The sequence below is a fragment of the Lissotriton helveticus genome, chromosome 7 (assembly GCF_964261635.1).
Source record: "Lissotriton helveticus chromosome 7, aLisHel1.1, whole genome shotgun sequence".
Classification (NCBI taxonomy): Eukaryota; Metazoa; Chordata; class Amphibia; order Caudata; family Salamandridae; genus Lissotriton; species Lissotriton helveticus.
The window spans coordinates 858,138,118-858,165,177 of NC_136068.1; the positions used below are offsets into that span (position 1 = coordinate 858,138,118).

At 42.8% G+C, this 27,060-nt stretch overlaps 1 protein-coding gene across 2 annotated transcripts in view; it reads right to left on the reverse strand.

Annotated features, from left to right (window-relative positions):
- Nucleotides 1–27,060, reverse strand: part of DOCK2 (dedicator of cytokinesis 2) — a 2,042,522-nt gene that overhangs the window by 216,097 nt on the left and 1,799,365 nt on the right. Inside the window, exons 35-36 of one of the 2 annotated variants that reach the window (XM_078653373.1) lie at nt 13,614–13,767; nt 7,599–7,639 (exon numbers count right to left, since the gene is read on the reverse strand). The exons of the other annotated variant lie outside the window; for it this stretch is intronic. Coding sequence (XP_078509499.1) covers nt 7,599–7,639; nt 13,614–13,767 — 195 coding nt within the window. The remainder of the gene's footprint in view (nt 1–7,598; nt 7,640–13,613; nt 13,768–27,060) is intronic. 2 annotated transcript variants of the gene reach the window in all.

Here is a 27,060-nt window from a genome sequence, read left to right on the forward strand (position 1 = left end):
TCCTCCCCCAAGATGGCGCCTGAGCAGGAAGTGCTCGGTTGCCTGATCCTGCGGTCCAGGAGCCCCAAATCGGCAACCTGAGAGCGCGTGGACCCTCGTGAGGAGCGCGTGGAGGGTGGGAGTAAGTGCAGTGAGTTAAAACATGTGTTCAAAATCACACGATGTTCCCGAGATAAATTTTAAAACAACGAAATAACACAGAGGCAAATTGTTACACAAATTACACAGGTTAAAAATAATCAGCCCCTGACTCCCGGCTTCCGCCTCAAGAGTCGAAGTTCTATCGCTGAGTAAATGCTTTCGCCGGCCCTATATGTAGTGGGAGGGCCGAATCGCCCGCACCACTGGAGCGCCGACCTTCCTCCCCCAAGATGGCGCCTGAGCAGGAAGTGCTCGGTTGCCTGATCCCGCGGTACAGGAGCCCCAAATCGGCAACCTGAGAGCGCGTGGACCCTCGTGAGGAGCGCGTGGAGGGTGGGAGTAAGTGCAGTGAGTTAAAACATGTGTCCAAAAATCACACGATGTTCCCGAGATAAATTTTAAAACAACAAAATAACACAGAGGCAAATTGTTACAAAAATTACACAGGTTAAAAATAATCAGCCCCTGACTCCCGGCTTCCGCCTCAAGAGTCGAAGTTCTATCTAAACCAAAAGAAGACCAAACAGCAAAAATCCAAGATACAGTACTAAAAATATGATTCTTAAAAGGTAGACACAGGTCTGTTCCAAGAAAATGTTGGATGCAACACTTTTACACAAGGTACCTTGGATGTGTCGAAAAATGCAAACAAAAAGGGTCGCAGAGCAGGTGATGCGTCGGTTCCTTACAATCAAGGAAGGTGATGTGTCGGTGCCTTTCACCGGGGGAGGTTATGCATCGGTTCCTTACCGGAGAGGAGGTGATGCGTCGGTTTCTTACTGCGTGGGGAGGTGGTGCGTTGGTTTCTTACTGCGTCCCCCAACAATGAGACAGACTTGGTGCTTCGATGCAATGGTTGACAATCCGGTACGTTGCAATGCCTGAAGACCCCGGATGCGCTGTAATGATTTCAAAAGCGTCCCCTCGATGCGCTGGTTCTTCCACAGGAGGGCCTGCATCAGAATTGGTGCAGTGATCTCTGACGTTGCAGATCGGTGCACAGGGTTCGTCGCACAACAGACACTTCAGCGGCAAGCAGGTGCTGCGTTGATTGTTCTCGCAAAGGAGTCCAGGGAGGACTGGTGGTGAAGTCTTTGTGTCCCTGAGGCTTCAGAACAGGAGGCAAGCTCTACTCAAGCCCTTAGAGATCTTTCTCATGCAGGGAACACAACACACAGCAATGTCCTTCTCCTTTCCTTGGCAGAAACAGCCACTTCAGGCCAACCCCAGACAGCACACAGCAAAGGGGCAGTACTTCTCAGTTACTCCGGTTCTTCTCCTTGGCAAAAGTTCCACTTGCTTCCCAGAATGATCTAAAAGTCTGGGGTCTGGCCCCACTTTTTTTTTTTTACAGTAAATCTCTTTGTTCTCTGGTGCAGAGACGCTCTTTACCCAGCCACAATCAGTTCTGTTCTCCCTGGTGCAGATTCCTGGCAGGAGGTGGAGACAGCATTGTCCTTAGCAGACCAGGCCCATTCTGGTGTGAAAGAAATCTCCTGCCCCCTACTTTGAATGTAGCCCAGGTCTATTCAGCCCAGCCCTGACTCAACCCAGAGAGTCAGGACACAACTAACCCCTCCCAAGTGGCTGTTTGAACAGAATTCACAGCCCCCGTCACTTCCAAAGCCAGACAGTCAATACACAACCTAGCAGAGGCACACTGGAGGATTAGGCAAGAAAATACCTACTTTCTAAAAGTGGAATTTTTGAACCCAGAATGTAAAAATCACCCTCACTAAAAGATGCATCTTGACATTCTGAGTTCAGGCATATCAAACTTTATTTTCCAATCTTGTTCCCATGGGCAGTATTTATAAGATGTTTTGAGCAAACTACCCATTCAAACCTATGGGACAGATAGCCTTACAATAGTCTAAAAACAAAATTGGTAGTATTTCACTATCAGGACATGCTGCACACATTAGGGCATGTCCTACCTTTCACAGACACGACACCCTTCCCACCGGGGTACATTGGGCCTAGCTTAGGGCTGACTAACATGTAAGAAAAGGAAAGGTTAGGGCCTGTCAAGTGGGTGCACTTGCCAGGTCGACATGGCAGTACCAAACTGCGCACAGACACTGCAGTGGTAGATCTGAGTTACATTAACAGGCTGCTTATGTGGGTGGCACCATCAGTGCTGCCAACCCACCAGCATCATTTGATTTACAGACCCTGGGCACACATAGTGCACTGTATTAGGGACTGACTAGTAATTCAAATACTCCAATCATGGAATCACCAATCCATAACAACAATCTACAGGGAGCACTTGCACTTTGGCACTGGACAGCACTGGCAAAGTGCCCAAAGCATCCAGACCAAAAAAAACAAAGTCCAACACACAGCAACATAACAGGAGGTAAAGGCAAAAGAAAACAGGGGAAACCCACACCAATGATGCCAGGTCTAACAAAGATGTAGAATGAGGGTCTGAAGGATTGTCTGGAGTTAATTGATCGCATGGTGTTGGCTGTTTTCGTAGCTGTAGATTTCTGATCATGATGATAACTGGGGGCCTGGTACGGAGGTGGTGGTTTAGTCGGGGACGCTGAGGAATGCAGGATGCAGTTGGGGGCGAGGTTGTTACAGATAGTCCTGATTGTCTCCACAAAGTGGATAAAGAGTTTGTTGCATAGGTATTGTGAGTAGGTTATCATCATGGAGCTGGTGGGCAGGCATGTGAATTTTGTTTCAATGGCGACGATCTCTGTCGGAGTTCTCACCATTCTGTATGCGGGAGGAGAGTGCTAAGAGTTTAGCAGCTTTGATACATTTATAATAGATCCTATGGACATACTTGAAGGAGGCTGTCAGTGGCATTCTGGGTGAGCAGTCATCATCACTCCACATGCTTGCAGTGGTGTTTTGTGAGCCAGAGGTCTTCAGTGTACCGGCTGGTGCAGGGTGTGGCCAGGGTTTTGTAATTGGTCTAAATCAGGGCCAGGGTGTCTAGGCAGGTGTTTATCGATTTGTTGAAGTGGAGATAGCTTGGGTGAGTATGGTGGGCTGGTGAGAAAGTGAGGTACTAATAGTTCTAATTGACATCTGCAACTTTCTTCTAATGCTGTTGGGATGTTAGGATGTTGGAGAGTTTAGCCTGTCTGGGTAGATGGATGTTGACTATGATGAGATAGTGACGGATCCCGGTCAGAGGTGTCAGGATAACACTGAGATACTGAGAAAGTGAGTGAAGTTGGGGTTGATGAGAAGACCTGCCATGTGGGTGAGTCAATTGTTCTGTTGATTGAGGCCCAGGATCCTGAGATCATTTTCGAGGTTGGCAGAATTGGTGTCTGACTGGTTCAATCAATCAATCAGGGGATTATAAAGCATGCTACTCACCTGTTAGGGCCTCAAGGCACTTGTGGGGGTTTGCAGCTCCGGATCAATTTAAGAGCCAGGTCTTGAGGCTCTTCCTGAAGGTGTGTAGAATAGGGGAGCATCTGATGTTGGCAGGGAGCTCATTCCAGGCCTTTGCCATGACGCAGGAGAAGGCTCTTCCTCCTTCTCTGGTTCTGCGGATGCAGGGGGTTTCTGCTAGGGCGAGGTCGGCGGAGCGGCGGTTCCTTTTGGGTACATGGAATGAGATTCTTTCGTTGAGGTATTTGGCTCCGATGTTGTGGAGGGATTTGTAGGCTTGAAGGTTACTCTCTTCTTGATGGGGAGCCAGTGGAGGTCTCGTGGTGTGGGGTCATGTGTTTGTGTCATGGGGTTCCGAGGATGAGTCTGCCTGCGGTGTTCTGGATGGTTTGGAGCTTGTCTAGCAGGGTTTTTTTTTATTCTGGAGCAGAGGACATTACCGTAGTCCAGTCTGCTAGTTATGAGTGCGTGGGAGACTGTCTTTCTGCATTCATGGGGGATCCACTTGAAGGCCTTGTGAGGATGAGGAGGGAGTTGAAGCAGGTCGAGGCGATAGTGTTGATCTGGCGAGTCTAGAATGATGCTGAGGTTCCGGGCGTGGTTCGTAGGGCTTGGTGGGTTTTTGAGGGCAGGGGGCCACCAGAAGCTGTCCCACACCATGGGGGGGGAGACCAAGGACGAGGACCTTGGTTCCCTAGGTGAAATTTCAGAACACTGAGCAGTATGAATGCATTGGATTCTAGTGTCCAGGTGGCGATGAAGTCAGAGAGGATGGTATGGAAGTTGGACCTGGTTCCAAGTGCCTGATAGAGGAGGCATCTCTTATTGTGACGGTGTTGGGAATGTTAATCTAGAAGGTCAGATATTTCAGCCAGTTGTTGGTTTCAGCCAAGGTGGCTGTGCAGATGATGTTTTCTCTGTGAATGAAGTCTATGCTACTTTCAGAAGTGCTGGGTGTCTGATTTGTGAGTGATGTGTTTTGGTGCAAGTGGTTTCCAGGGCTTATCTAAGGGTGTGTGGCATGTGGTGTGCTTCAGTGACAGAAAGGTTGCCGGAGGTGCAGGAGTAATGGCAGGTGTAACAGGAGAAGGCTCCTATCATCCATAGAGGGGAGGCAGTGTGAGAAGGGGCAGCCAGCATGAGGGTGGAGTTGAGGGCCAAGTAGCAGTGAATGGAAATGGGATAAATTGTCAATGGACCAGAGTTTGCAGTGCTGGGCATGGTTCAGGCACATATGGGTGTAGTCATGCTTGCCTTGAGCAAAAGAACTGCACCAGTCCCTAGAAACATACTGTCTCCTAATACAGCAACATTATAAAGGATTCAATAAAGCATGTGCCTCTCATGTTTATAGTGGAACTTAGTTTGTGAGATTGAATGGGTGTACTTATGGTTCCATTGTTATTTTGTTGTACCTATACAACAAGTAGTGGTTGATGCACCGGTTTGTTACACTTGTGTGTATCTACCGTGCACTTAGTGCAAGGTGGCTTGGTTGTCTTTGATGCACACATTTCAGGGTGTGCAGGTCTCTATCATTTTCTGTCTATATCTAATGTTATATATACTCCCTCCTGCAGAATTCCCCTTCCTGCCCCTGGTATTTGTAGCTGCACATATGTGTGTTTCTTGATTAACACATAAGGGCAGTTTTTATCTCACTAGTACTTGCTTATTCGCTTAATGGGTAATAGCTGCTTTGCTGCAAAATATAAGTTAGAGTGTCTTGTAGTCAGAAAGAAATTCAAATACTCCTCTTGTTAACTGGCATTTCTTATAATGTGTCTCTATGTAGAATACAGAGATTATAGAAATTAGAGAAATAATCTAAATGCAATTTGAAGGCTACCTCTAGTACGATTTGGGAAACATAGTATGCTTAATAATTATCCTAATATTTATTTTTTAGTATATTAAAATCATTCTTCACAGTGTAATACAATCTTCAGCTATTAAACCCAGAGCTGACTATTATATATGTACATTTAATTCAACATTACCTATTCAACCTGCACAGTTTCACAATTAAATGTTTGGATATCATTATCTATGGGTGGGTATCATTATATTTGCTGTAAGGCCCTTTTGATGTCTGAAAACCATGAACCTGATTTAAGGTTCAGCAGACAGGTTACGCCATAACAAACGCATCAGATATCCTGTCAGCTGTATTACAAGTGCATCGTAGCCAGTGGCACTTCTAATACAGTGGACGGAATATCAATCACACCTTTTACAGAATAACATGTCCGCCGAACTTTAAATCAGGTCCTATGTTTCTTTATGTTGAACCACTTGGTACCACTCTCTGAGGTAATCTTTGTACAATTTTTACCATGCCACCTAAGTCCTGGAAAAATTACATTGGGTTAAAATCAAATCGCAACTCAAATTCAAAATTGTCCAAACATCTTCAGAAAATGATGATGATATTCATCCACACATGTAACAAAGTCTGCACCATTGATCTAATTGACACATAGTGGTACAAGAAAGCACCCTTCAGATGTCAGAGATTTCCAATAGCTGAAGACATTAAATAAAATGACTTTCCATCCTGATCAACTCATACCATCACATCCTTATATTTACTACAGAGGTGACATATATTTACATGCACAAATGACTTGTGTTAAGAGTTCAAAACCAGATTTGATATTCATAAAAACCTGAATATGAACTTGTGTAAAGGCATTTGCACTTGTGAACTATCACAACAAAATGCTGTAAAATTATGCATGCAATATTATGGATATAAACATCCTACACTAGTTTTGGGAGTAGATATTCCCAATCCAGTGGATGTGGAAGTATGAAAATACCCAAAAACATGTGGACTTGTGAGAAATCACTTGACTGCTCCCAACCCATTCCAACTCTAAATATGGTCTGCGATTTAGTCCTATTAAGACCAAGGGCAACTTTTCTTCCTGTTGGCGAATAAGAAAATCGGTATTTCCAAGAGGGAAACTATTTTTACAGTAGAGAATAGAAAATGAAAAATGCAATTGCACAGATGCAAATAGTTTTCATACATAAAGCTCTTGGTATGAAAACAAATAGCAATAATCCATATATATTTCAAAGCAGTAATTTTGCTAATTTGTGGCTCATGGGTTCAAGGTGTACTCTTTCAGATCTTTGACAACCCCCAAAATGAGAACATGTGCACCCATGCAAAGTAGTAAATAACCAGGTAAAAATGACTGAATATTGGTAAGATTTGGATAAATTTTTATATTGTGGGTATTGATAAAGCATTCCAAAGGTCCGCACTGTTAATTGAGAAAACTAATGAAATCCCACAAATTAAATATCAACGTTTCTTAGGGTATCTGAATAGATAGTAAACACTTCTGTAATTGCAGCTCTAGAGGCATTTCACCACCTCCATTCTCTTGGAGAGAATGACCATACACTGATCAAGAAAGGTAGGCCAACTAAGAGTCCCTTATTCTCTGTTTCCTGGCGCACAGTTAGTTATACTGTTAACACATACACAGTTCCACTATTCATGCTTGAAACAATAATTCTTATATCAAACGTAGGTAAATTTAAATATCTCATCCTATATTCCCCCTCATGTTCCACTTTGAAAACGTACAAAATATATCCGTCGAATCCTCAGAGCTGTAGATAAAAACATTACATCAAACTCTTTAACTAAGTTAAACGTGATTTGGTTTCACTGCATACTTAATGTAAAAAGAAAAGAAGCTGATTGATACATTGGCAAAATATATCCCAACTGCTCTTTCATGAATAATATCAAGCATTTGGAAGCAAAGTAAATTTTTTCCTGAGCTGGTTATGTAACCATTCTAAATGCAAAATGAACTGCTTCAATAACTTCATACCCAAGCTCGTGTTACAAAATAGCCTTGCAAGCAATGACTGTATAAAATATGCTAAGACTGCTACAGGCCAAGAAACTAATACATCAAAAGTACAAACACAAATGGACCCTTCAGACATTTTCCACGATTTGGCGCCTGGCATGTCAAACAATCTCAGCTGCGATTCTAAAATGCTAAAACATAAAGTGGAATATCATTACACAGCTTAATTAGAATCAAGGAAAAAAATCGTCCTACCTTATGTACATTGCTTCACGGTTAATATCTTTGTAGAAATTCTATGAGGCAAAACAATGTATTAGAATGTGGTTTCCCAGGAAGCATAGTGAGATTCTATTTTTAAAATGTTGCACTAAAACTAATGTTTCACACTATGCAGAGCAGGTATGCTAAAATAATTTCAGCTTTCGTGCCCTAATTCAACATTTTCACCAAATCTAATTTTTATAATATTTTCAATTTTTAAAATAGGAAGATGCACATTGATATATGACTGCAATTTCAGGGTTATTACATTTATTCTTAGCGACACCTACCTCATTTGGTCTACTCTAGGGATCATAGCCAGTTATGGAGGAAATAAAATGTTATAAAACTGGAAGCGATGGAGTTGAGGTGTAAGACATAGCATTTAGGCCGTTTTTGCTTACACAATCAGAACAGTGGGAAAACAACAGCTGGTCCCAGACTATGGGTCGGCCGCTCCCCGACCCTGCCAACAACTTGAGGAACTTGGGCATCTTTCTGGACCCCTCTCTGTCTCTTGAATATCAGACGAGGAAAGTTGCCAGCAGCTGCCTTTTCCACCTAAAGATCTTGAAAAGAATTATACCGTTTCTGGTCCCTCATCAACACATACCAGTAATAAATAATGCTATTCAGACCCAGTTGTATTATGACAAAGTAATCTACTTAGATTCCCCAGTCAAATGTATACTGTGCACAACTTTTTCAGTGCAACAGCTCAGCTGATTAAAGGACAACTCAGAAATGCACATAACATACCAGTCCTATTCTCATCCATAGCTGAGTCCTCTTTAAAGGCATGACTATTTTCAGTGGCGGCTCGCACAGGTAACGCTGGGGGGCGGTAAGGCGGGGCGGGGCTGAGGCGTTGGGATAGTGTAGTCTGACATACGACGGGAAAGTGAAGAGTAAGGAAATAAATAAATAAAAGCTCTTACTTTGCGCTCGCAGCATTGCCGAGTCAGAAAATGTGTTCTATCCCTAATTGGAACAGTTAATTTAATTGTAACACCCTAGTAAATTGCACTCCATGAACCCAGAGCCTGTAAATTAAATGCTACTAGTGAGCTTGCAACACTCACTGACCACCCACCAAAGTAGCCTTTTAAAAATGTGTCTGGCCTGCCACTGCTGCCTGTAGTGCAGTTTTAAACTGTCATTTCAGTCTGGTAAAATAAGCATTTTGCCAGGTCTAAACCTCCCTTTTTAACCCTTATAAGTCACCCCTAAGGTAATCCCTAAAGTCTCATTGGCCAAGGTGAATTGTATTTAATAAGTAGGATATGTGTACTTAGGTTTTACATGTCCTAGTAGTAAAAAAACTCCTAAAGTCGGTTTTCACTTTTGCAAGACTAACACTGGGATACCTTATTACATTTGATAAGTGCGAATTATGGATAGGTATTAGCTACAATTATATTGTTTACACTCAAATGAATGGTAACTTCAAGTACTCTTTTTTGGTAAAGTTGGATGTTAATTGACAATTTTGAATATATCCCTTTTAGACAGTTGGCAATTTCTTGTCCCAACTACTTGATCCTTCTTCCATTGTTTTGGGTCTCATGACAGTGAATGTCTCTGCTGTTGGTATTTGTGTATCACTTCCAGATAGTAACTCAAAGGGGAATAGGTGTTGACAGGATGAGCCATCCTGGCAGGAGGACTGGGGAAGTGCTTTACCTAGCCCTATTTGCACTTCTAAGGAGTTTATCGCCTGCATATGCAAAGGAATCAGACACCAGGCTAGCTATGACTTTTGTCATCCCTAGACAGTTTGGAGCCTCGGCAGGGGAAGAGGAAGAACTTTCCAGAACTAGATGTGGGTGTAGGACAGGGAGTCTCCCCAACCCCCAAACAAAGGCTGATGCCAGGTATAATTATTGACCCTCTAGAGACACTTCGGATTATACCTGGACCTGCCTAAGTTACAGAAGGAGGGCTGCCCTGCTGTCAAAGGACTGTCCTGCTGCTTGAAGTGCTCTCTTGTTGTCTAAGAAAGAAGACTTGACCTGTTGCCTTCATTCCAGGCTTCCCAGAGTGACTCCAAGTTTCAGTTTTATGACCTCCTGGGTGAGCCAAGGGGGCACAACATGCCTGAGAGACCTCCCTGCAACTGCTCAGCTGATCTGCTGCAACTAGACCTGCCTGGGCCTGCAACTGGACCTGTCTGAGCCCTGCTGACTTTTGCTGTAGTTGCCTCCCCAGGTCCTGCACCCTAGGATGGCATCAGGGTGTACTCATCCTCAAGAGAAGGTGAAATTCCTGACTTTTGAGCTCAGTTGCCGCTGCTGCCAATATGCAGTGGTGGACTGGTAGAGCAGCAGTAGCTGTGGGGGTGGAGGGCAGTCATGAGAGGTGAAAGTTGAAATAAAAATATCAAAAAAATGTATCTGATCCTCCGTCCTGCTCCTGGAAGTCCCTAGGACACACTCCCCAACCTATCCAGATGCTGCTAGGAGAGCAGCACCAGGATTAGCCTGAGTGGGCTACTTTGATGCTCCATTCAGGCACAGGAAGTCTGTGCCATTTCTCCATCCAGCTGTATAATACAGCTGGGTTAAAAAAAACTAACTGTGCATGTCTGTTTGGCCAGCCTAAGACGGCTGGCCAAACAGACATGCGCACTTAGAAGTGCACCGGCCTCTCCTACCTGTGACTCTAGCCCCGCCCCACCCAACCCTACACATGCTAGAATTTATAACGACAATAAAATATTGTTTTATTTTTCAGCTGCTGGCTCTGAGCCAGTGGGGTGGCACTCGTCCACCATTGCGGAGGAGCAGCCACTGTTTGGGCTCCTTGAGACCAAGAACAGGCCTGGTCACACCAAGTCTGTGCCACCAGCGAAGATGGCCAATGCGAAACTCTGGTGAGATCTGTTCTTCGTATCGATAAATTCCGTCAGTGACAATGCAAGACCTGCACTTCTTGCTATAGCCACATAAGCCCGCCACACCGACCTACTTGAAGCTACAGCGCTGACTGCCCATTACACCTGACTGGTTCTTTGCGCTACAGCGACGATTATCCATGATGCCAAGTCGGCTCATCACGCTACAGCAATGACCATCCACAACCTTAAGCCTCCCATCTCTGCGAGCAAAACAACAGATTTAGAAGGTAACCTTTCAGCTGGACTAACCTGGTCTCTGTATTTGACCCTCTTTCCATCGTAGTTGGCCTGAACTTGTGACTTTCTGCTGGTCTAGCATGACCAGATGACCGCAAGTGGAGCTTTTTGCTTCTAGGCCCTATTTTCACTATAAACTTTAAAATTGAATAGCTCTGTATCTACTGATCAAGTATTTGTCATTCTGGTATCATTTTATTTATCAACATTGCCTCTGACAAGCCTGGACGCTTTTGTGCCAATCTACCAGATGGTTAAACACAGGATCATTTATTGACTATTGTGGTTCACCCTGACAAGGATTGTGGTTGTTGACTGAGTGGGCTCTTCGCCTTCCTCAACCAATAATCTAATGTCTTACACCAAGGAGAAAACTGTTTCCATTCGCAGCAACCTTCTGTTGTGCTGTGACAACAAGTTCATCTTTGCTGAACGACCAGGGTAATTTAAAATCTTTTTAATTTAACCGTTAAAAGAATAATAGCTGACAACCTCCTTAACGATGCATCTAATCAGTATTTTTGCAAGGTAACGTTATATCAGCAGAAAAATTGTAAATTGTTATGTTTTTTAAAAAAAAGTGTATTTTGTCAAAGTCTAAAAAACGCTGCTTTACAACAGCCAGTGCAAATGCGAATTTCTCAGATAGGGGCACCAGCTGAAAACTAATCTGTATGCTAACTGAGTTTCCTCGGAATCACTTGGTTTGAATGGCTTATGAGGAAGGCCGTTTTAGATGTTCACTATTCCATGTTAAAGGATACTGTTCTCTGTGGCACCAGCAACATGCAACTGACCCTAAGCACCAGTGTTGTTCTCATCTATTTCGTCAGACCAGCCTTTGCCTCCATCTGTCTAGATCAAAGGCCTAAGTGTGTTTTGGGTGTATTTGGAGTACTGTGTTACTAAGACATTTTGGATTTTAAGCAGTGTGTACTTCAAATATCTGTACAAAAGTCAACATTGTGTCTAATTTGAGGCGTTTTACCAGCCCATCTAGCATTCTGTCTGGATTTGAGAGGAAAAAAACTAGCAGTGTCCACTAAAAATAGACGCACAGATTGCACATGTATGTACTGTTACATGGCAGTTATGTAATCATGTTTTGCCTTTCTTTGACAAGGTTTGAACTAAGGTTTTTGAATAAATGGATCTTTTATATGCAAACAGCATGGGGAATATTTAATATGTGCTGACACCGAAGTTTTTTTTAATAGTTCCTTAGTGGCAATTTTATACACAAACTAAAACCAAATCCAATCATCATCCTATTTCGTATTAGGTTGTTCTGCTGCAGTAGCAAAGTGTAGGTTTCAGAAGCTTTTAGAGTCACACTTCAATAGACAACTGTTAGTATACCATTTACATTGAATATCAGATGTTATTCATAAAGGAGCTTATTTTCAATAAGAATACGATGGAAAGAAAAAACAGTAAGCCAAATAAACATCAAATACCTGAACAAAAACGACCCCAATATGGCCATTCACTACCACCCCTCTCCTCGTCTCTAAGCGTAAATCTTATTCAGTACCTTGGTTCATTAGATATCAATCCTAAAGGACCCTAGGTAACAATTCAAGGGCCAATTTCACATGATTAAATGTGTATTCAGAAGGTAATCTGTGCTTTGAACTAAAAACATTGGTAATTTGTAGGATATTACCACGAATGTCAGAATCACTAAAGGATTGAATTTTCATTTGTGGTTTTCTGTAATTTGATATGGGTTCTAGCAAAGTTCAGGAGACATATGGGTGAAGGAGTGGTAAAATACATAGCTTTTCATTAATGTTCCCAACAACTCATTAGGAGAGATTCTAGAAGCTCATTGGTAAAGTTGTTTTTAAACTCTGTAGTTTAAATTAATGCTACTAACCCAACTTGCTTCTTAGCGGATTTATTACTTATATCCCCTTAAATATGCCTGTAATGTTTTCTTTTATTAATACCTAGTTTTAATGAACACTTGTGGTCCAAAGTTCTTGGAAATTAATCCTTTTCCAGAGATCTATTGCAATCTTCTTAAGATAGAATCACAGACTTCCTTATGCAATTACCTTTAGATCGTATGCAGTTGAGACCAAGTGTCCAGGCTCAATGAGTCTCAAAATCACAAATTGTGGGTAATTGTTGACAACAATTTCCTAGCACCCGATACCTTTTGAAAGGGTTGCTGTTATCTACAAGGAGATGATGGACGGAGCACTGAAACTTTTCAGACACTCACCTCTAGTCACCCCCAGTTGTGATTGCTTTATTTGCCTTAAGTTGGCAGGGTATGCCCAGACGTGGGTACCTTGCTCATTTTGCCACTAGATTCAAGCTAGCCTGGCCGGTGAAGGGTGTTACCCAGAAACCAGTCCGAGGATGCTTGTTTCCAGTTCTAGGAAAACCTGGCTTGGCAGTCAGGCTGGCCTGTTCCTATGAGGCACAGGGTCAAAACTGATTTGTATATAGCTGGGTCTGAACTGAGGTGGCGAAGTGAATTAAAGAATGATGATGGATTCAACCCGGATCTGTGACTGGGGGTGAGTGTCCGAAAATCTTCAGCGCTCCGTCCATCATCTCCTTGTGTTTGCTTTGCTGTCATCTGCGCCAATAATAATGTCATCAATTTCAACAGAATAAAAGCTGTGAACACCCTTTGGTAATCAAACAAGGAGTTTGCTTTTTTTCAAGCAATGTCACCACTAAGATCATTAGTTACCCGATCTATCAACACTCCACCTGTCTGAAGAGCATGAATCTGTTCTCAAAGCATTATCTCCTTGATTATTACAATATAACAGATATTTTGTGTAGTTGAATGTTATACCTGCATCAGCCTTTTTGTTTTCTTTTTACATTGGTCTGTTTTAATTTTAACTTACCAGCAAATTAACGGTACAGCTCATACGGTTGTTCTTGCTTTCATCGTTCATCATTGATCTATAATCTAAAAGCTTTTCTAAAAGCCCTTTCACCAGGTTTACAAAAATCCCAACTGTCCTAGAAATAGGGTGACCAGAAGAACATTCAAGCAATCTGAAAAATGAAGTGAAAAGAAGACAATTGAACATATCTTTTGCAATTAGCCATTTACAACATTATTACATTTTAGATTAGCTGCCAGTAGTCAAGGAACTCACAGGTATTCCTATTAAGATGTTGCTTAGCTATTTTTGAAACTCCAATATATTTGATGGGTGCACATTTTATTGTGAGGAGTGTATTGTGGCTCTGCAGTTTTGAAGTGTGTAGTAATTCGACATCAATGTGATGGACGGACACACAGACCTAAAAAAAAAGTCTGTTTAGTCTCCCCAACCCCTTTATCCATCCCTCCATAAATTATAGCCTTTGAGGAGGCGGTCACAAAGGACATAGAACTTTGGAGACCAAAATAAAACACCTTCCACAACCTCTCCAAACGTGAGACTACCGCCCTCAATTCCCGCGGCAAAAAAGAAAACATTGTTATAAAACCCACAGGTAAGGTCGGAGCAATAGTGATCCCAAACTAGAAGGACTACAGAAGGACATGTCACTCACTTTGGCAAGACTACAGAAACTACAAACCTCTACGCTCTGATTTCACCACTAGGATCCAACATGACATAAAATTACTGCTGAAGGAAGCAGATGAGAAAGGATGGTTCAACAAAAAGGAGAGAGAGTTCTTTACCACAACAGAACCCAGAACCCTCAGGTTCTACACGGTCCCCAAAATCCACAAAGGACAAACTCCACCTCCAGAAAGACCAATCGTCTCGGGGATTGGATCAGTCCTTGAACCAGTATCACAATTTGTAGACTGGTACTTGAGTCCACTAGTAACCAGGGACAAATCCTATGTCAAGGACACCACCCGCCTTCTCACGATCCTCGGAGATATGACCTTTGATCCACAGAGTGAGACACTCATATGTCTTGATGTAGAGGCACTCTACACCAGCATCCCCTAGGAAGACAACCTCAGAGTGATCCAGGACCTACTAAAAACCCAGGAGTAGCTATGGAAAGCCCTCAGACTGGATCATGGAACTGGCCTAAATGGCCCTCATGGAAAACTTCTTCAGCTTCAAAGACAACATCTACCTACAATGCTATGGAACATTATTGGGCAGCACTTTTCCTCCTGTGTAACCTGCCTGTACATGGGTTGGTTCGAGGACCACAGCATCTTGACGAACAACCCCTATGCCAACCATATACGCCTATGGATCAGGTACATTGACGACATCTTGGTAATATGGCAACATGACAATACTGATATAAATCACTTCAACGAATGTATCAACAGCAGGAACCAACTCCTCAAATTCAGTATGATACATGACAATAAGCTAGTGTCCTTCCTGGATGTGAACAGCACTGCTGAGGAAGAAAAACTCAGCACCTCACTGTACACTAAACCCACCGACCATAATAGCCTCCTCCATTTCGAAAGTGCACATCCAAGGGCCCTCAGATAAACTTTTACAATTGGACAATTCTTGCACATCAAGCGCAACTGCTCCAAAAAGGAAGACTACAACAAAGACGCAGCAAAACGCACCAAAAAACTCCAAGATCGGTTTTACCCAATACAAATAGTAAACAAAGCAAAAAAGTGTGCAAAACATCCACAGAGAAAGCCTCCTAGAAAAAACAAATAAACCCGAAACACAAAAACTCATATGTGTCACTACATATAACTCTGGGTACAATCTAATCAAAAAACCCATCAACAAGCACTTGCACATACTCACATCCAACAAACTTGAATTTGAGATACCTCTTTACTCATTTAGGAAAAACAACAGCTTACGAGACAGACTGGTACACAGCAACTCCATGGAGACCACAAAGAACAGACAAACCACCTTATGGGATCTTCCACGAGTTATGGGTCACTTCCCATGTGGCAGCCACACAGTATGCCCTTTTACCACACACACGACCAACATTATCTAGGGTTAAAAAAACATGGGAACAAAGAACCCACATTAATTGCAACAGCACTAATGTCATATACATGATCACTTGCCCATGCGATCTCAGATATATAGGCATGACTCAGAGAAAAATTAAAACAAGAATCAGAAAACACAGAAGCACCATTCACTGTAAAAAAACAATGACCAACCTCACAATCTACTTCCTGGAATCCAGTCACATTGAAAATGATTTGAAATGGACGATTATAGAAAAATATATTTGTACAAAACAGAGAACAAGACACACTATTGCGCAAAGAACAGAGAAGGGGGTATTGCTTACACACAAACAAAATTGGCCTCAACGACGACATCCCATGGAGCCAACTCAACAATCTTAATAGATGAGCCTATGGCTACCATGCCGAGAGCTAGGGTACACTCAGACCGACACCCCTGAATATGATTAACCCTGGATGGACCACTACGGTATGCTCGCGTAGTTTGCGTAGTTTATGCTATTTTGCACTACGCGAATTGCACGTAGCACGGTGCAAAAATGCGTAGTGTAGCGTAGTTGGCATTTTTTGCTCGATCGCAGTCCTCAACGTCAAGTTGGCGACTGCGAGCGAGCAAAATGACATCCCGGCGAGACCTTTTCCTTGTTCGCGATCAGCAACATCAAGTTGGCGATTACAAGCGTGGAAAATAAGCCTCCCGGCAAGATTCTCAACGCAGGGAGGTCAGGTTTCTCATTGCGAGTGGTCGCGTATGCTCGTGACCGCTCGCAATGAGAAACTACCAGTCCGCGTTAAGAAAGCTGCCACTCGAGTAAAAATCTACTCGAGCGGCAGAAAACGACAGCTCGCACTGTGCAAGGTGTTGTTTTCAATGATTGCACAGTGCGGACAAGCATCGGCACTGTGCAATCATCGCGCACTACACAGTTCACGTAGGGCAACGCGTAGCTCGTGTAGTGCGAAGTGCACTTTCCGTAGCTACGACTAGCGCTACTTCGCAGGGTTAAATATGATCCTCCATGGAGATCAGTCTCTATCACACCCCAACATACCACTGTACGTTTAGTCTTCACAAATGGAACACCAATACAGATACCAACCATTATCCACATCATGGGTGGTTCGCGAACTACATACCACATAAATCGTGACGTATTCAACATTTAGGCGCTGCTACCTATCAGCACCACCTTGTCCCCCACAGTAGTTCCTAATATGGCACATCAACCACATCAGTCCTACCGGGGTGAGTGCCCTTGACTTACAGTCATAAACTACTGGTTTTTACCTCACTATTATTGGTCACTCAATAATATTCACAGTACGGGTAACAGTGTGTAGGTATGTATGCGTGTATGACACTAAGCAGCAACAATTATTGCTCTTGGTACGCATGAAACAGTATTTCTGCTTGCATTTTTTTCCATAAATGTATTGTTAAACAATAAACCCATGAATGCATGCCACTGGTACAAACTCTGAATGATGAACACCAGACACTATCACCCTCTGGTGCTTACATATGATACCAGTCGCCCTCACGATACATCACTAAGGAGAACGACAATGGTCTAGCTTCTTTTGCAATGAGCAACATCAGGCCTGACCGCACAAAATTTACCACATGTCCTTCATGTGTTTGTCTGGTTTTTTCACTCTTTGTCTTTCAGGTAATTCCTCAAAGCGAACAGAGACAGGTATTAGATTTGTCCCTCATTTATAAAATGTGTTACATGTTAATTGCATGATCACACAGCACTCACGTCTCTGGGCAAAGTGACCTCTTCGCATCCCACCCTGACGAAAACCCAGGACCACAAATAGGCCAGCGATATGGCTGAAACATGTTGGTGGTCAGTTAGGGTCATAGGACCATCACATCCTCCAATGCTGCCATTGTCTTTTTTTAACCTTCCCCCCCACTCCACGAATAAAGGATACTTTGGGAGTGGGATAGGAATTTTATCTTTAACGTTACGCCCCTTATATCCAAAATCTCCACAAGTGCTCCCTGAAATATGGTTGAGTCCACCCTGAGTGAGCCCGATGTTGAAGTATGTCACTATTAGAGTGAGTGAGGGCTATAACAACAAATGGGTCTACCTCCCTTCCCACCTTACAACCCGGGGAACATTACTGAATCAGTAAGGTGCAGACTCTTATAGGTGTTCCGTTCATCTCCAGAACACCACCTCCTACATCATTGACGGTTGTTCTCCCCTTCCTTCACTTTTTCTAATTTTGCCATCATAGGACCTTTCATGGTCCCAGGAGGGATATCTTTTTGTAAAACTAGTGTGCAGTAATTCGACATCAATGCGGTGGCCTTGGGTTCCGCCTCTCAAGTGGATAATGCTCTCCTAGTGCACTAGCTCCTACATCTGTTCCTTAACCAATCCAAAAATTTTCAATTCTTCCCAAAGTGCTCTGCTGCTATACCCACACTTAGTGTAGTCTCCACTTTCTGATACCATCCAGTTCCAAAACTAGGGCTTACCAGAGGTTTTCTCAGCATGTCAGGTAGAGGCAGCTTTAGATTGCTCGACACCAAGCTCATGAACCTGGATGGGTTTGAATACCAACTTTCACCTAATCAAAACAAGTCATTCAGATTCAATCTGGAAACTGACCTCATCCTCAAAGGAACACAGTTCAAGAAAATCAAGATGACCTGGCGAAAATGCTCCATTCTAAAGACAGTGAAACAATTCATACCAGAAAGTGACTTCAGAAGTGTCATTAAAACATGTAAATTCACATCTGGAGGTGGCAATGCCTACTCCACAACCTCCTAGACCCCAAAACGGGGTCCGAAAAAGCAACGTATGTGCTTCAGCACTTCAGGAAGGGCATGAAGAAATATGACCACATGACACCCACACTGACAGAACTCCACTGGTATCCAATGTTAAAATACACCCTCTTCAAAACTAGCTGCATCATTTACAAAGCCATCATGTCAGACTCCTTGCCTATCTGGCCGAGAAACTCCTGTGGATCTCAGGACCCCCCAGGCAAGTATACCATCAAACTGGAGAAAAAGAAATGTGAAATAGAACAAAATAAGGCCTTTTGTGTCTAAGTCCCTTGAAACTGGCACAATATCCCTCTATCGTTCAGGACTGCCCCAACTGTACTGCAATTTAGGATTGAGCTTAAGGCACAAGTCTTTAAAGAACACTAAGTCATAATGCTGTAACAGTACACTTTCGCTCTTACAAACCGTCTATCCCATGAATACACGCTGATGCATCGCTGGCTTTATGGCAGTATAGCAGGTGCAGGCGCACCTGGCTCTGACTTTGGTGGGGGACGCTGTGGTTAAAAATAACATTTGGTTTAAAAGTACGTGAACTTCCTTGGGCGTCCAGCAGTTTTGAGGCACAATAGAAATGTAAAGATAACCCTGGTGATTAATGTTTCTATTGGCTTCCCCCAAGCCTCGGGACTGTTTGGTGGCACCGACGGAGAGAGCGGGGCCTCGTATACCTGAGCACGGTCCAGGTGAGGTGAGGTCCAGTCCCCTGTCTTTCTGGATTACTCATTGAGATCCACTGACACGGAGGATGAGTACATAACTGTAGGTACAGGTTGTATCATTTTCAACAGTTCTCATACTGTGTGCACTGATTTGTTTGGTGTATTATTTAGTTTACACAATTGTTAACAGTAGCAACAAGTTGAGAGCAGTGGCCCTGATGAAAGCCAAGGGACGTTTTGCCCGGTAGGCAGAAACATGTTGGCCCATTTTGCGACAGTTATTTGTTCCATACTGTCGATTGCGCTGTTCCTGTTTTTTAATTAGGGGATGTGCCTTGTTTTTCATTAAAATAACTTATTTAGACATATCACCCTATTTTAATTCACCACTTTTTGGTTAGTTGCACTGTGTTTTTACTATTTTTGTCTACCATCATAAACTGGCTAACAATTGGTGATTCATAGCCAACTGTGGACCTGATCCAGTATCAACAACTCACTGTGTGGCGTTTGGTCTCGATGATCAAGAGACCTGCCAGGTCACAGTTTGGACGGCCAAATGATATGACTGATCACCTGGTCTGTTTGATGGTTATCCAATATGAGATGATCTGGATTTTATCGACCAGTTTTTGAACTAGCTCTTTGTGTTCTAAGTTTACTGCACATATGCTTCTTTCTTTTTTCTTGTTCCTTAGAATTTAGCTCAATGGTGACCGTAGCACCCACTGACATAGTGTAATACAAGTCAGTTGGGCCAGAATAATTGGCTTATAGACCTCCCAGGTTCATTGTGTTGTTCATATTGTGTAGCTGGGGAAGTGAACCAGTAGGAGGTCTTTAAACTCTGTTTCCGTATGGCCCTCCGTTCTCTGTTTGTTGTGTTGTTTTTTCCTATTGGTGAGAGCTCTGAATTTTGTCTAGTGGCAATTTTAGCTCATCACAAAGTAAATGAACTATGAGTAGCACAATAAAAAATGAAATGTAAGTCAGTAAGTGGCTAGGGAAAGATGAGCTGCACTGATGGAGAGTGATAGCGAGTCAATTCCTAGAGAAAGATGTAATGTTGGGGGGGGGGGAGGGGGAGGTGTAAAAAAGATTGTTGCACAAGGTCCCAGCAGCGCTAAGGCCGGCCCTGCTCTGAGTAAGGAATTTCCTTTGATCATCCACAGTGCTGCACTGCCTTTCAGCTACAAGCAACACAGGGCAATAGAACCATAATGTTTTGTGTGATCAGGTGCACCCCTTCTCATAAGGCTGGAAGAGGTGAAACTATAGGCATGGCATGAAGACAAGCAGCTATGTAGTGATTTTTCGTTTTTTTTTTTACAAGAACGATGGCGATTACGGACAGTGACCTGATGGCTCATTGCTCGATTTGGATCCACATTGTAACAACACCCAAAATGAATTCCCAACATCTCCATTTAAGAGAAGCAAACACTGATACGGGTGACTGATAGGAAATGGCGACCAGTGTGGGAAGTCTGACGGAAACTGAAGGCAATGGAATAACTAGAGAATGGATTGAATAGTGGGATGAAGGAAAGTGGACTGGAACATTGAGGTGGAAAGTGTTTTGTAGAATGACTATTGCATAATATATTTTAAATTATACCCAGCTGAGGTATTTTATGTACGAGATCTGATCTTGGTGCTCAGCACAAAGCACGGATGAGAACTGAATGAAAAGCACACGAGAACAAGCATAGTTTAAGTAATAGAGGTTAGATTAATCGCAGTGGACGACAAATAATTGTTTTCAATTTATTTTTTTATGTAATGAAACTATCCCACTGCTCACAACAGCAGTTGGTATGCATATATACAGTTTGACGAGTGAATTAATTTTTTGAAACCAGGAACGTGAAGAAAAAAGAGAATGGGAGGTGTGTTCCAAATAATACACGGAAACCTAAACTAAAGGTATAATAGTCTGTTTTGAACTTCAATGTTACAGTCTGATTGTTTCTTACTACTCAGCTGTAATACGAAAATTGCATCAACCATTCAAATTGGAAATGCATTACAGTTCAGGAATGATGCCAGTATATAACCAGCCAAAGACAGAAAACAGTGTGAAAAGGAACTCACTTAGTAGAACTACAACACTTACTTAGAAATAGCTTGATTATTCAATTGTATTTCTTCTAAACGTTTCAGAGTCATTTGCAGTTACAACACATTTATGGCAGAATGTTGATTACACTGCTGGAGTTCATTAGAGGTAAGCTGCAATGTTTTAGGATGTAAGAGCACTTACTGAACAACCACCTGTTTTGAAAGCAACTTACATTAAATTGCTTACAATATGTTTTTGAAGTAAAATACAAGCATCATATGGTGATATTAGCATTATATTTTAACAATACCGATTACATATTTATTCTAAATATCTGCAATCATAGGGCCTCGTTCATAAAAATGAGAACGAGATCAATAAACTTAAAGAAAGAAAGATCGGGAAAGGATAATGGATAATCTGTTTTGTAAAGAATAAATTACTGCCCATTGATATTAAGGTTTTGAAACATGCACCGTATTTCAGTGGCTTTTTCAAATAATCAGGTTTTTAACTGTCACACTTGTGTTCACACACGTCCTAGCCAGGTCTGTTCACATTCCTCAAAGCCGGACCTGGTGGCTTAGTGGTCTAATGCACCCACTGTAAGAGCTTGTTTTATGACCTCATCGTAACAGGTTCAAATCACGGTGGGTCCACTCAGCCTTTCATCCTTTTGAGGTCGATAAATGAGTACTATGGAGTTGGGTAACAATGAGCTTCTGCTATTCAGTGCCAAGATACGCTTCTTGTTGAACGTGCACTTTACAAATACACACGCTAGGTCCTCGTTAATGAGTCACCTTAAGTGTTAATTAGAAGTCCAGTAACATATTTCAACAACTCCCATCCCTCCACTTTTGTGTAAATTTGCTTGAGACTGAAAATATTACTCTTAGCACATCTTGAGATTACCACTGACAGCATCAAAAGGCATTCCCCATGATGTCACAAGTAACAGTGTAGATGGAGCTTTGCATCTCTTTCCCACCACTGACATGGACTGTAGTTTCACATACCACTCACACTAGATAGGTAGTAGCTTGTGGAATCTATCCTGCCACCAACTCAGCCATCCCTGACCTCGATAGGACATTACTCTACTGGGCTTGGCACAATAATGCACTCATAGATAATTGCAGCTGCTGGCTTACTCCCCAGACGTTTTTGGCCCTCCCAAAATCATGTCCTTAAAAAATGTACACAGTGATTTCCTGCATAGGACCCCAGAAGGATCACTGTGCCAAGCCTGAGTTCTAACTAACTTTTATTCTGAGAGGATGATAACCACATAGACAGCCTATAGGTCTGTTAAATGCTGGGCTTGCACCCACAAGGGTTATTTCCGTTATCCTTGGCAGGCTTAGTTCTATGAAATAATCCCAACCCTCTGCCCCACTAAGATCACTCACAGTGTTAACAGCTTTCTAGCGGTGTTGAATGATATCATTTATGACATCCACGTTCATATCAACATTCATCCAACCCTCCATTTTTGGACTTTGATTCCACAGTGCTTGCCATGTGCGTGTGAAAACTATTGTACATACTATAAATTTTAAAAGGGGCTTACAATCCGTCCTTACTTTTCTTTGGTTCATGTGCTTGCCACTTACTTTCTTCCATTTCTATTGGCTATAGCATACTATTTACTGTTGTTCCTCATGAGTTTCTCTTATCAATGTCCCGTGGCCCAAGTAATGTTTTCATCCACTTTCGTGGAACTTTTTTTTAAGCGTGTCAGCACCTCTGCATGCTTTGTGGGAAGCCAAATCGCCGATCGAAAAGGGCACTCACCAGTCCCCCTGGGGCTGAAGCAGCAACCCACTCTAGTGCTCCCTTTTATTTGCAAACCGAGCAGAACACTCACCAGATCCCCCGGGGCCGATGAGGGGACCCACTCTAGTGCTCCCTTTTGTTTACAAACTAAGCTACTTGTGAAGCAGCAGCAGCCAGCGGGAGCACTGTTTCAGAGGCTGGAGCTTTCAGAGACCCCACTCACGGTCACATCAAAGATATTTTCAACTATTGCTTCACAGCATTTTGCTTTTTAGTGCCAGCAGTGTCTCTCCTTGGATCAGCCATCCCCTCTGTAAAGCTGCTAAATCACCAGCCCCTTCTCCATTTTACGTAATAATCCATTTTTGGGGTTGGAATTGCTTGCACTGCCATCTCTCTTTCCCCCGCAGTCCTGCTCAATTTTGCGTATTTTTGATAACTGTGACCTGTAAATAATCTATGCACAGCTCCCCTGTCATCAGAGTGGCCTTTTTTACCATGCTGCATTTCATAAAATTAGTGCTCACATCCCTGTAGCCACCTGAGCTTACAATAGTTCCCTCACTACCGCTCTGTCAGGGCAGCATGCTCCCTCTCTGCCTGCAGCCTATCTCTGCAACTGTCATCTTCAAGCGCACTGATGGCTGTTTTCTCTCCCCATCATTGGTCACTGTCCGTGCCTGTATCCCCGAGCCTTGCTTTCTCCTACCTCTTCTCTGTGAGTTTGGGACCCAGGCACTGTTTGCTCTAAGTTATCTTCCACATCGGCCACTCCATTTCACTGGCAGGTCGAGTCTTTCCTCCGCTGCCACAGGTCTTGTCACTGGGCTCAGCGCCTTGTGAGTTTCTTCTGTCTCCTCCATGCTACCACTGGAGGGCCCTTCCACTGCACTTCCATTTACTGGGTCCTGTTTCACCCACTGCCACTTCCAAGCCATCAACTCCTGCTCCTATGCCCAATTCCTTCTGCATATTAACATTTGGGGCCCGTTTTATCACTTTTAGTGTATACACCTGGGAGTTATCAGAAATTACGCGCCATTGGGCATTTTTGCAGACCAGGCCCCCTTTTCTTATCTTTTTTAAAGTGCATGCATTAAAGTTTAAGTCTGACCATGTACATATTGAAATCAATATGGGACACTCATGAGTAGCTGTGCGCGTTATAAATTGTAATAACATAACATAATTGGATATTTTAGTACACACATCCTGCTTTATTCTGAAATAGGGTTTTATACAGTGTTACATTTGTTTCTATAAACGTGATTCTCTTCATTTCCAATATGTATCCCATAATAAGTTTGGTTCCTACATTCTCCTCGATGTAGCTATTTTGCTGGCAGGAGATAGATGGCATGGAGCTAGTATACTGAGAGCTAAATGTGTAGTATTATCATTATTTTTTTCATATGTAGATACATACTACATGAAAAGGGTGATTTGCAAAGTTTGCTATGGCATTGTCAGTAGAGTTAAAATGTTTGTGAAGTACTTACCTACATTTTCCTTGGAAACAGATAAAACAAAGAGGAAGAAGTATAGATTAATACACTATTGCTTTTATTTATACTTTTGCATTTGGGTTAGGGAAAGGCAGTTTTACTTCATAGTGATGTCAGTGCTGATCAGGGAGCTCACACTCAGTGGTCTTCTTTTGCACCATCGAGGTATATAGCAGTTCCTTATCAATACATAGTTGCTCTTCATGCTTGTACAATAAAGCATATTGGGCTGTGTACACATCTCATTTGCTAGAGCGGTGCTTCTTTATAGCGTAACACATGTTGTTCTGTTCCCTACAATTAGTGATTATCGATGTCCTGATAAACGGGGGATATATATTTACTTGCTTTTTCTGGAAGCATAAGAACATCGAAAGAACTTCCTCCAGAACAGTCAGGAATAGAGTTAAAATATCGTCTGTTTCAGTGGATGTTCTTGCATTTGGAAACACAAATTAATACCTACAACCAGGTTAATGATCGAGGCCTTATTTCTGATTATTATTTAGCATTAGACCTTAATTCCAACCCACCCAAATAGGTGCAATTCCGTTGTACTTTATAATCAGTGGAGGCGTGGTATGGATAGAGAAACTTTATTTACATTGCTCTGAGACAGAATTGAATTGTCTTTCTTGCTAGGTCTCTGGTGTCGTTTTCGGGCATATCTGCTTTCAAGCATTGTTTGGCATCTTTTGCCTGCCTACAAAAATTGCAGGCTTTAGGGCGCTTTTGGATCGTATATTTCACAGCAGTCTAGGTGGCGAGCAAGTCAAATCTAATGTATTGATTAAATGATATTGTAATCCAGTACATCAATTGCCCATCTCAGTGATAAAACCACAGGACATATAAAACACGTGAAAGTAGTAAATCCCTCTATGGTTAGCTGCAGACTAAAATTTCTTGCCAACACTATGTATACGATGATCAGCCTTTTGCAAAATAAAACAACTTCAGAAATAGTGGTGGTATGCCTCAACATGTTATATGCATTTCTCTCTATTTTTTACCTCCTCCCTCTGGGCTCAGCCTCAAGCACACTTTTGCTTCCTTGCCCCATGCTCGCTCCTCTTTGCTCCCCACCACCAGCTTCTTCTTTCACTTCCTGAACTCTTCATAGTCCATGTGTATATTTTTTACATTCCGATTTTTAAAGCCTAATGACAATGTCGGTCGAAAAACCTCCAACCAATTGTCCGCCGTATTGCAATGATGATGGGTGGAGTTTAAACTGGCTGAGGAATCCTACTCGGTTCTGACAGGCTCAAGGAGCCCATCGGCTAGTCGGAAAGGCCTCATAATCCTTTAACGATGGCCTTTCTGACATCGGGATTATGATGGCACTTTCCGGCATCAATTCCATGTCGGCCTTTTCCACATGGAACTGCTGTCGGAAAGTGCCTTGGGGCACCCTAGCAGGTCCCCCCACCCTCCATGTGTGGCCCTGTGGGGCACCAATGGTGCCCCTTCACATCCCCCTCCTTGTGGCAGGCACCTTGAGATTCCTGCCACACGGTGCAGGGATGTTTACAAATTTCAATTTTTCACTAGGAGCTTGTGCTGTGGGCAGTTTCGTCCCACCACAGAAGCTCCGAATGGAAAATGGAACTTTTTGACCACAGCATGGGAAGTCGCATTCCAATTGCATTGTCGGAACCGCAGATCTGAGGTCAGTCGGTTCCCCATCCACAGCGATGTTGGTCGGAGTTAACTCCAACCGACATCGTAACTAGGCCCAAAGTGTTTGCTCCTCTAAAATAACTGTGTCCACCCTTTTCCCCTGATCCCCGGCGTACTCTCCATCTTGGATCTGTAAAAAAAATTATGGTGACAATGTCATTCCCAAGGCACACGTCTATATCATCATACATGCACACACTTCGGGAATGATGCAGCTTTCAACAGAAGTGACTGCAACCACATCAACTTGCCATTTTTCCCCCTCTACTTTTTTTATTTTTAGCTTGTTGCTGATGCTGCAGAGCATCAGCAAAAATCATTAGCAAAGCCAGTAGACCAATAAAGTGAGACTTAATTGGCTTTGCCAGTGCATTGTTTTTAATTAACCCTTCAACCCCCACCCTTTAACTAATCCACCCGCTTTAAAGCAGCACCAGTAACAGCACAATATATGTATTACCTTTCTCAATAAACAAGTCAAAACACTTTAACAGAGTTTCAGTAATACTTATTTTTAGTGGAAGTTTTATATAGCGCAAACTTGACCTGAAGGTATGAGAGCTCTTTACATGAGCACCAGTTGCATTACAGAAGGACACATTCCTTTACTGCTAGGCACGGGCAGATTAAGTTATTTGCCCAGAATCACAGGTTGTTGAGCGTCCCTGCCGAGACTTGAACCCGGTTCCCCAGCTACGAGGTCAACCCCTCTAGCCGTAAGGCCAGATCCCCTGCCCTACACAACTGCTCACCAAGCTGAAAAGCGTACAGCAAAAAGCAGCTTATTATTAATCAGATAGGTAAAACTGATTGCATTTACCAACACTTGCTATTCTTTTTAATGTCTCACTCATCAGTAGTCCATCGTGCCTTATATATATATAAATCTG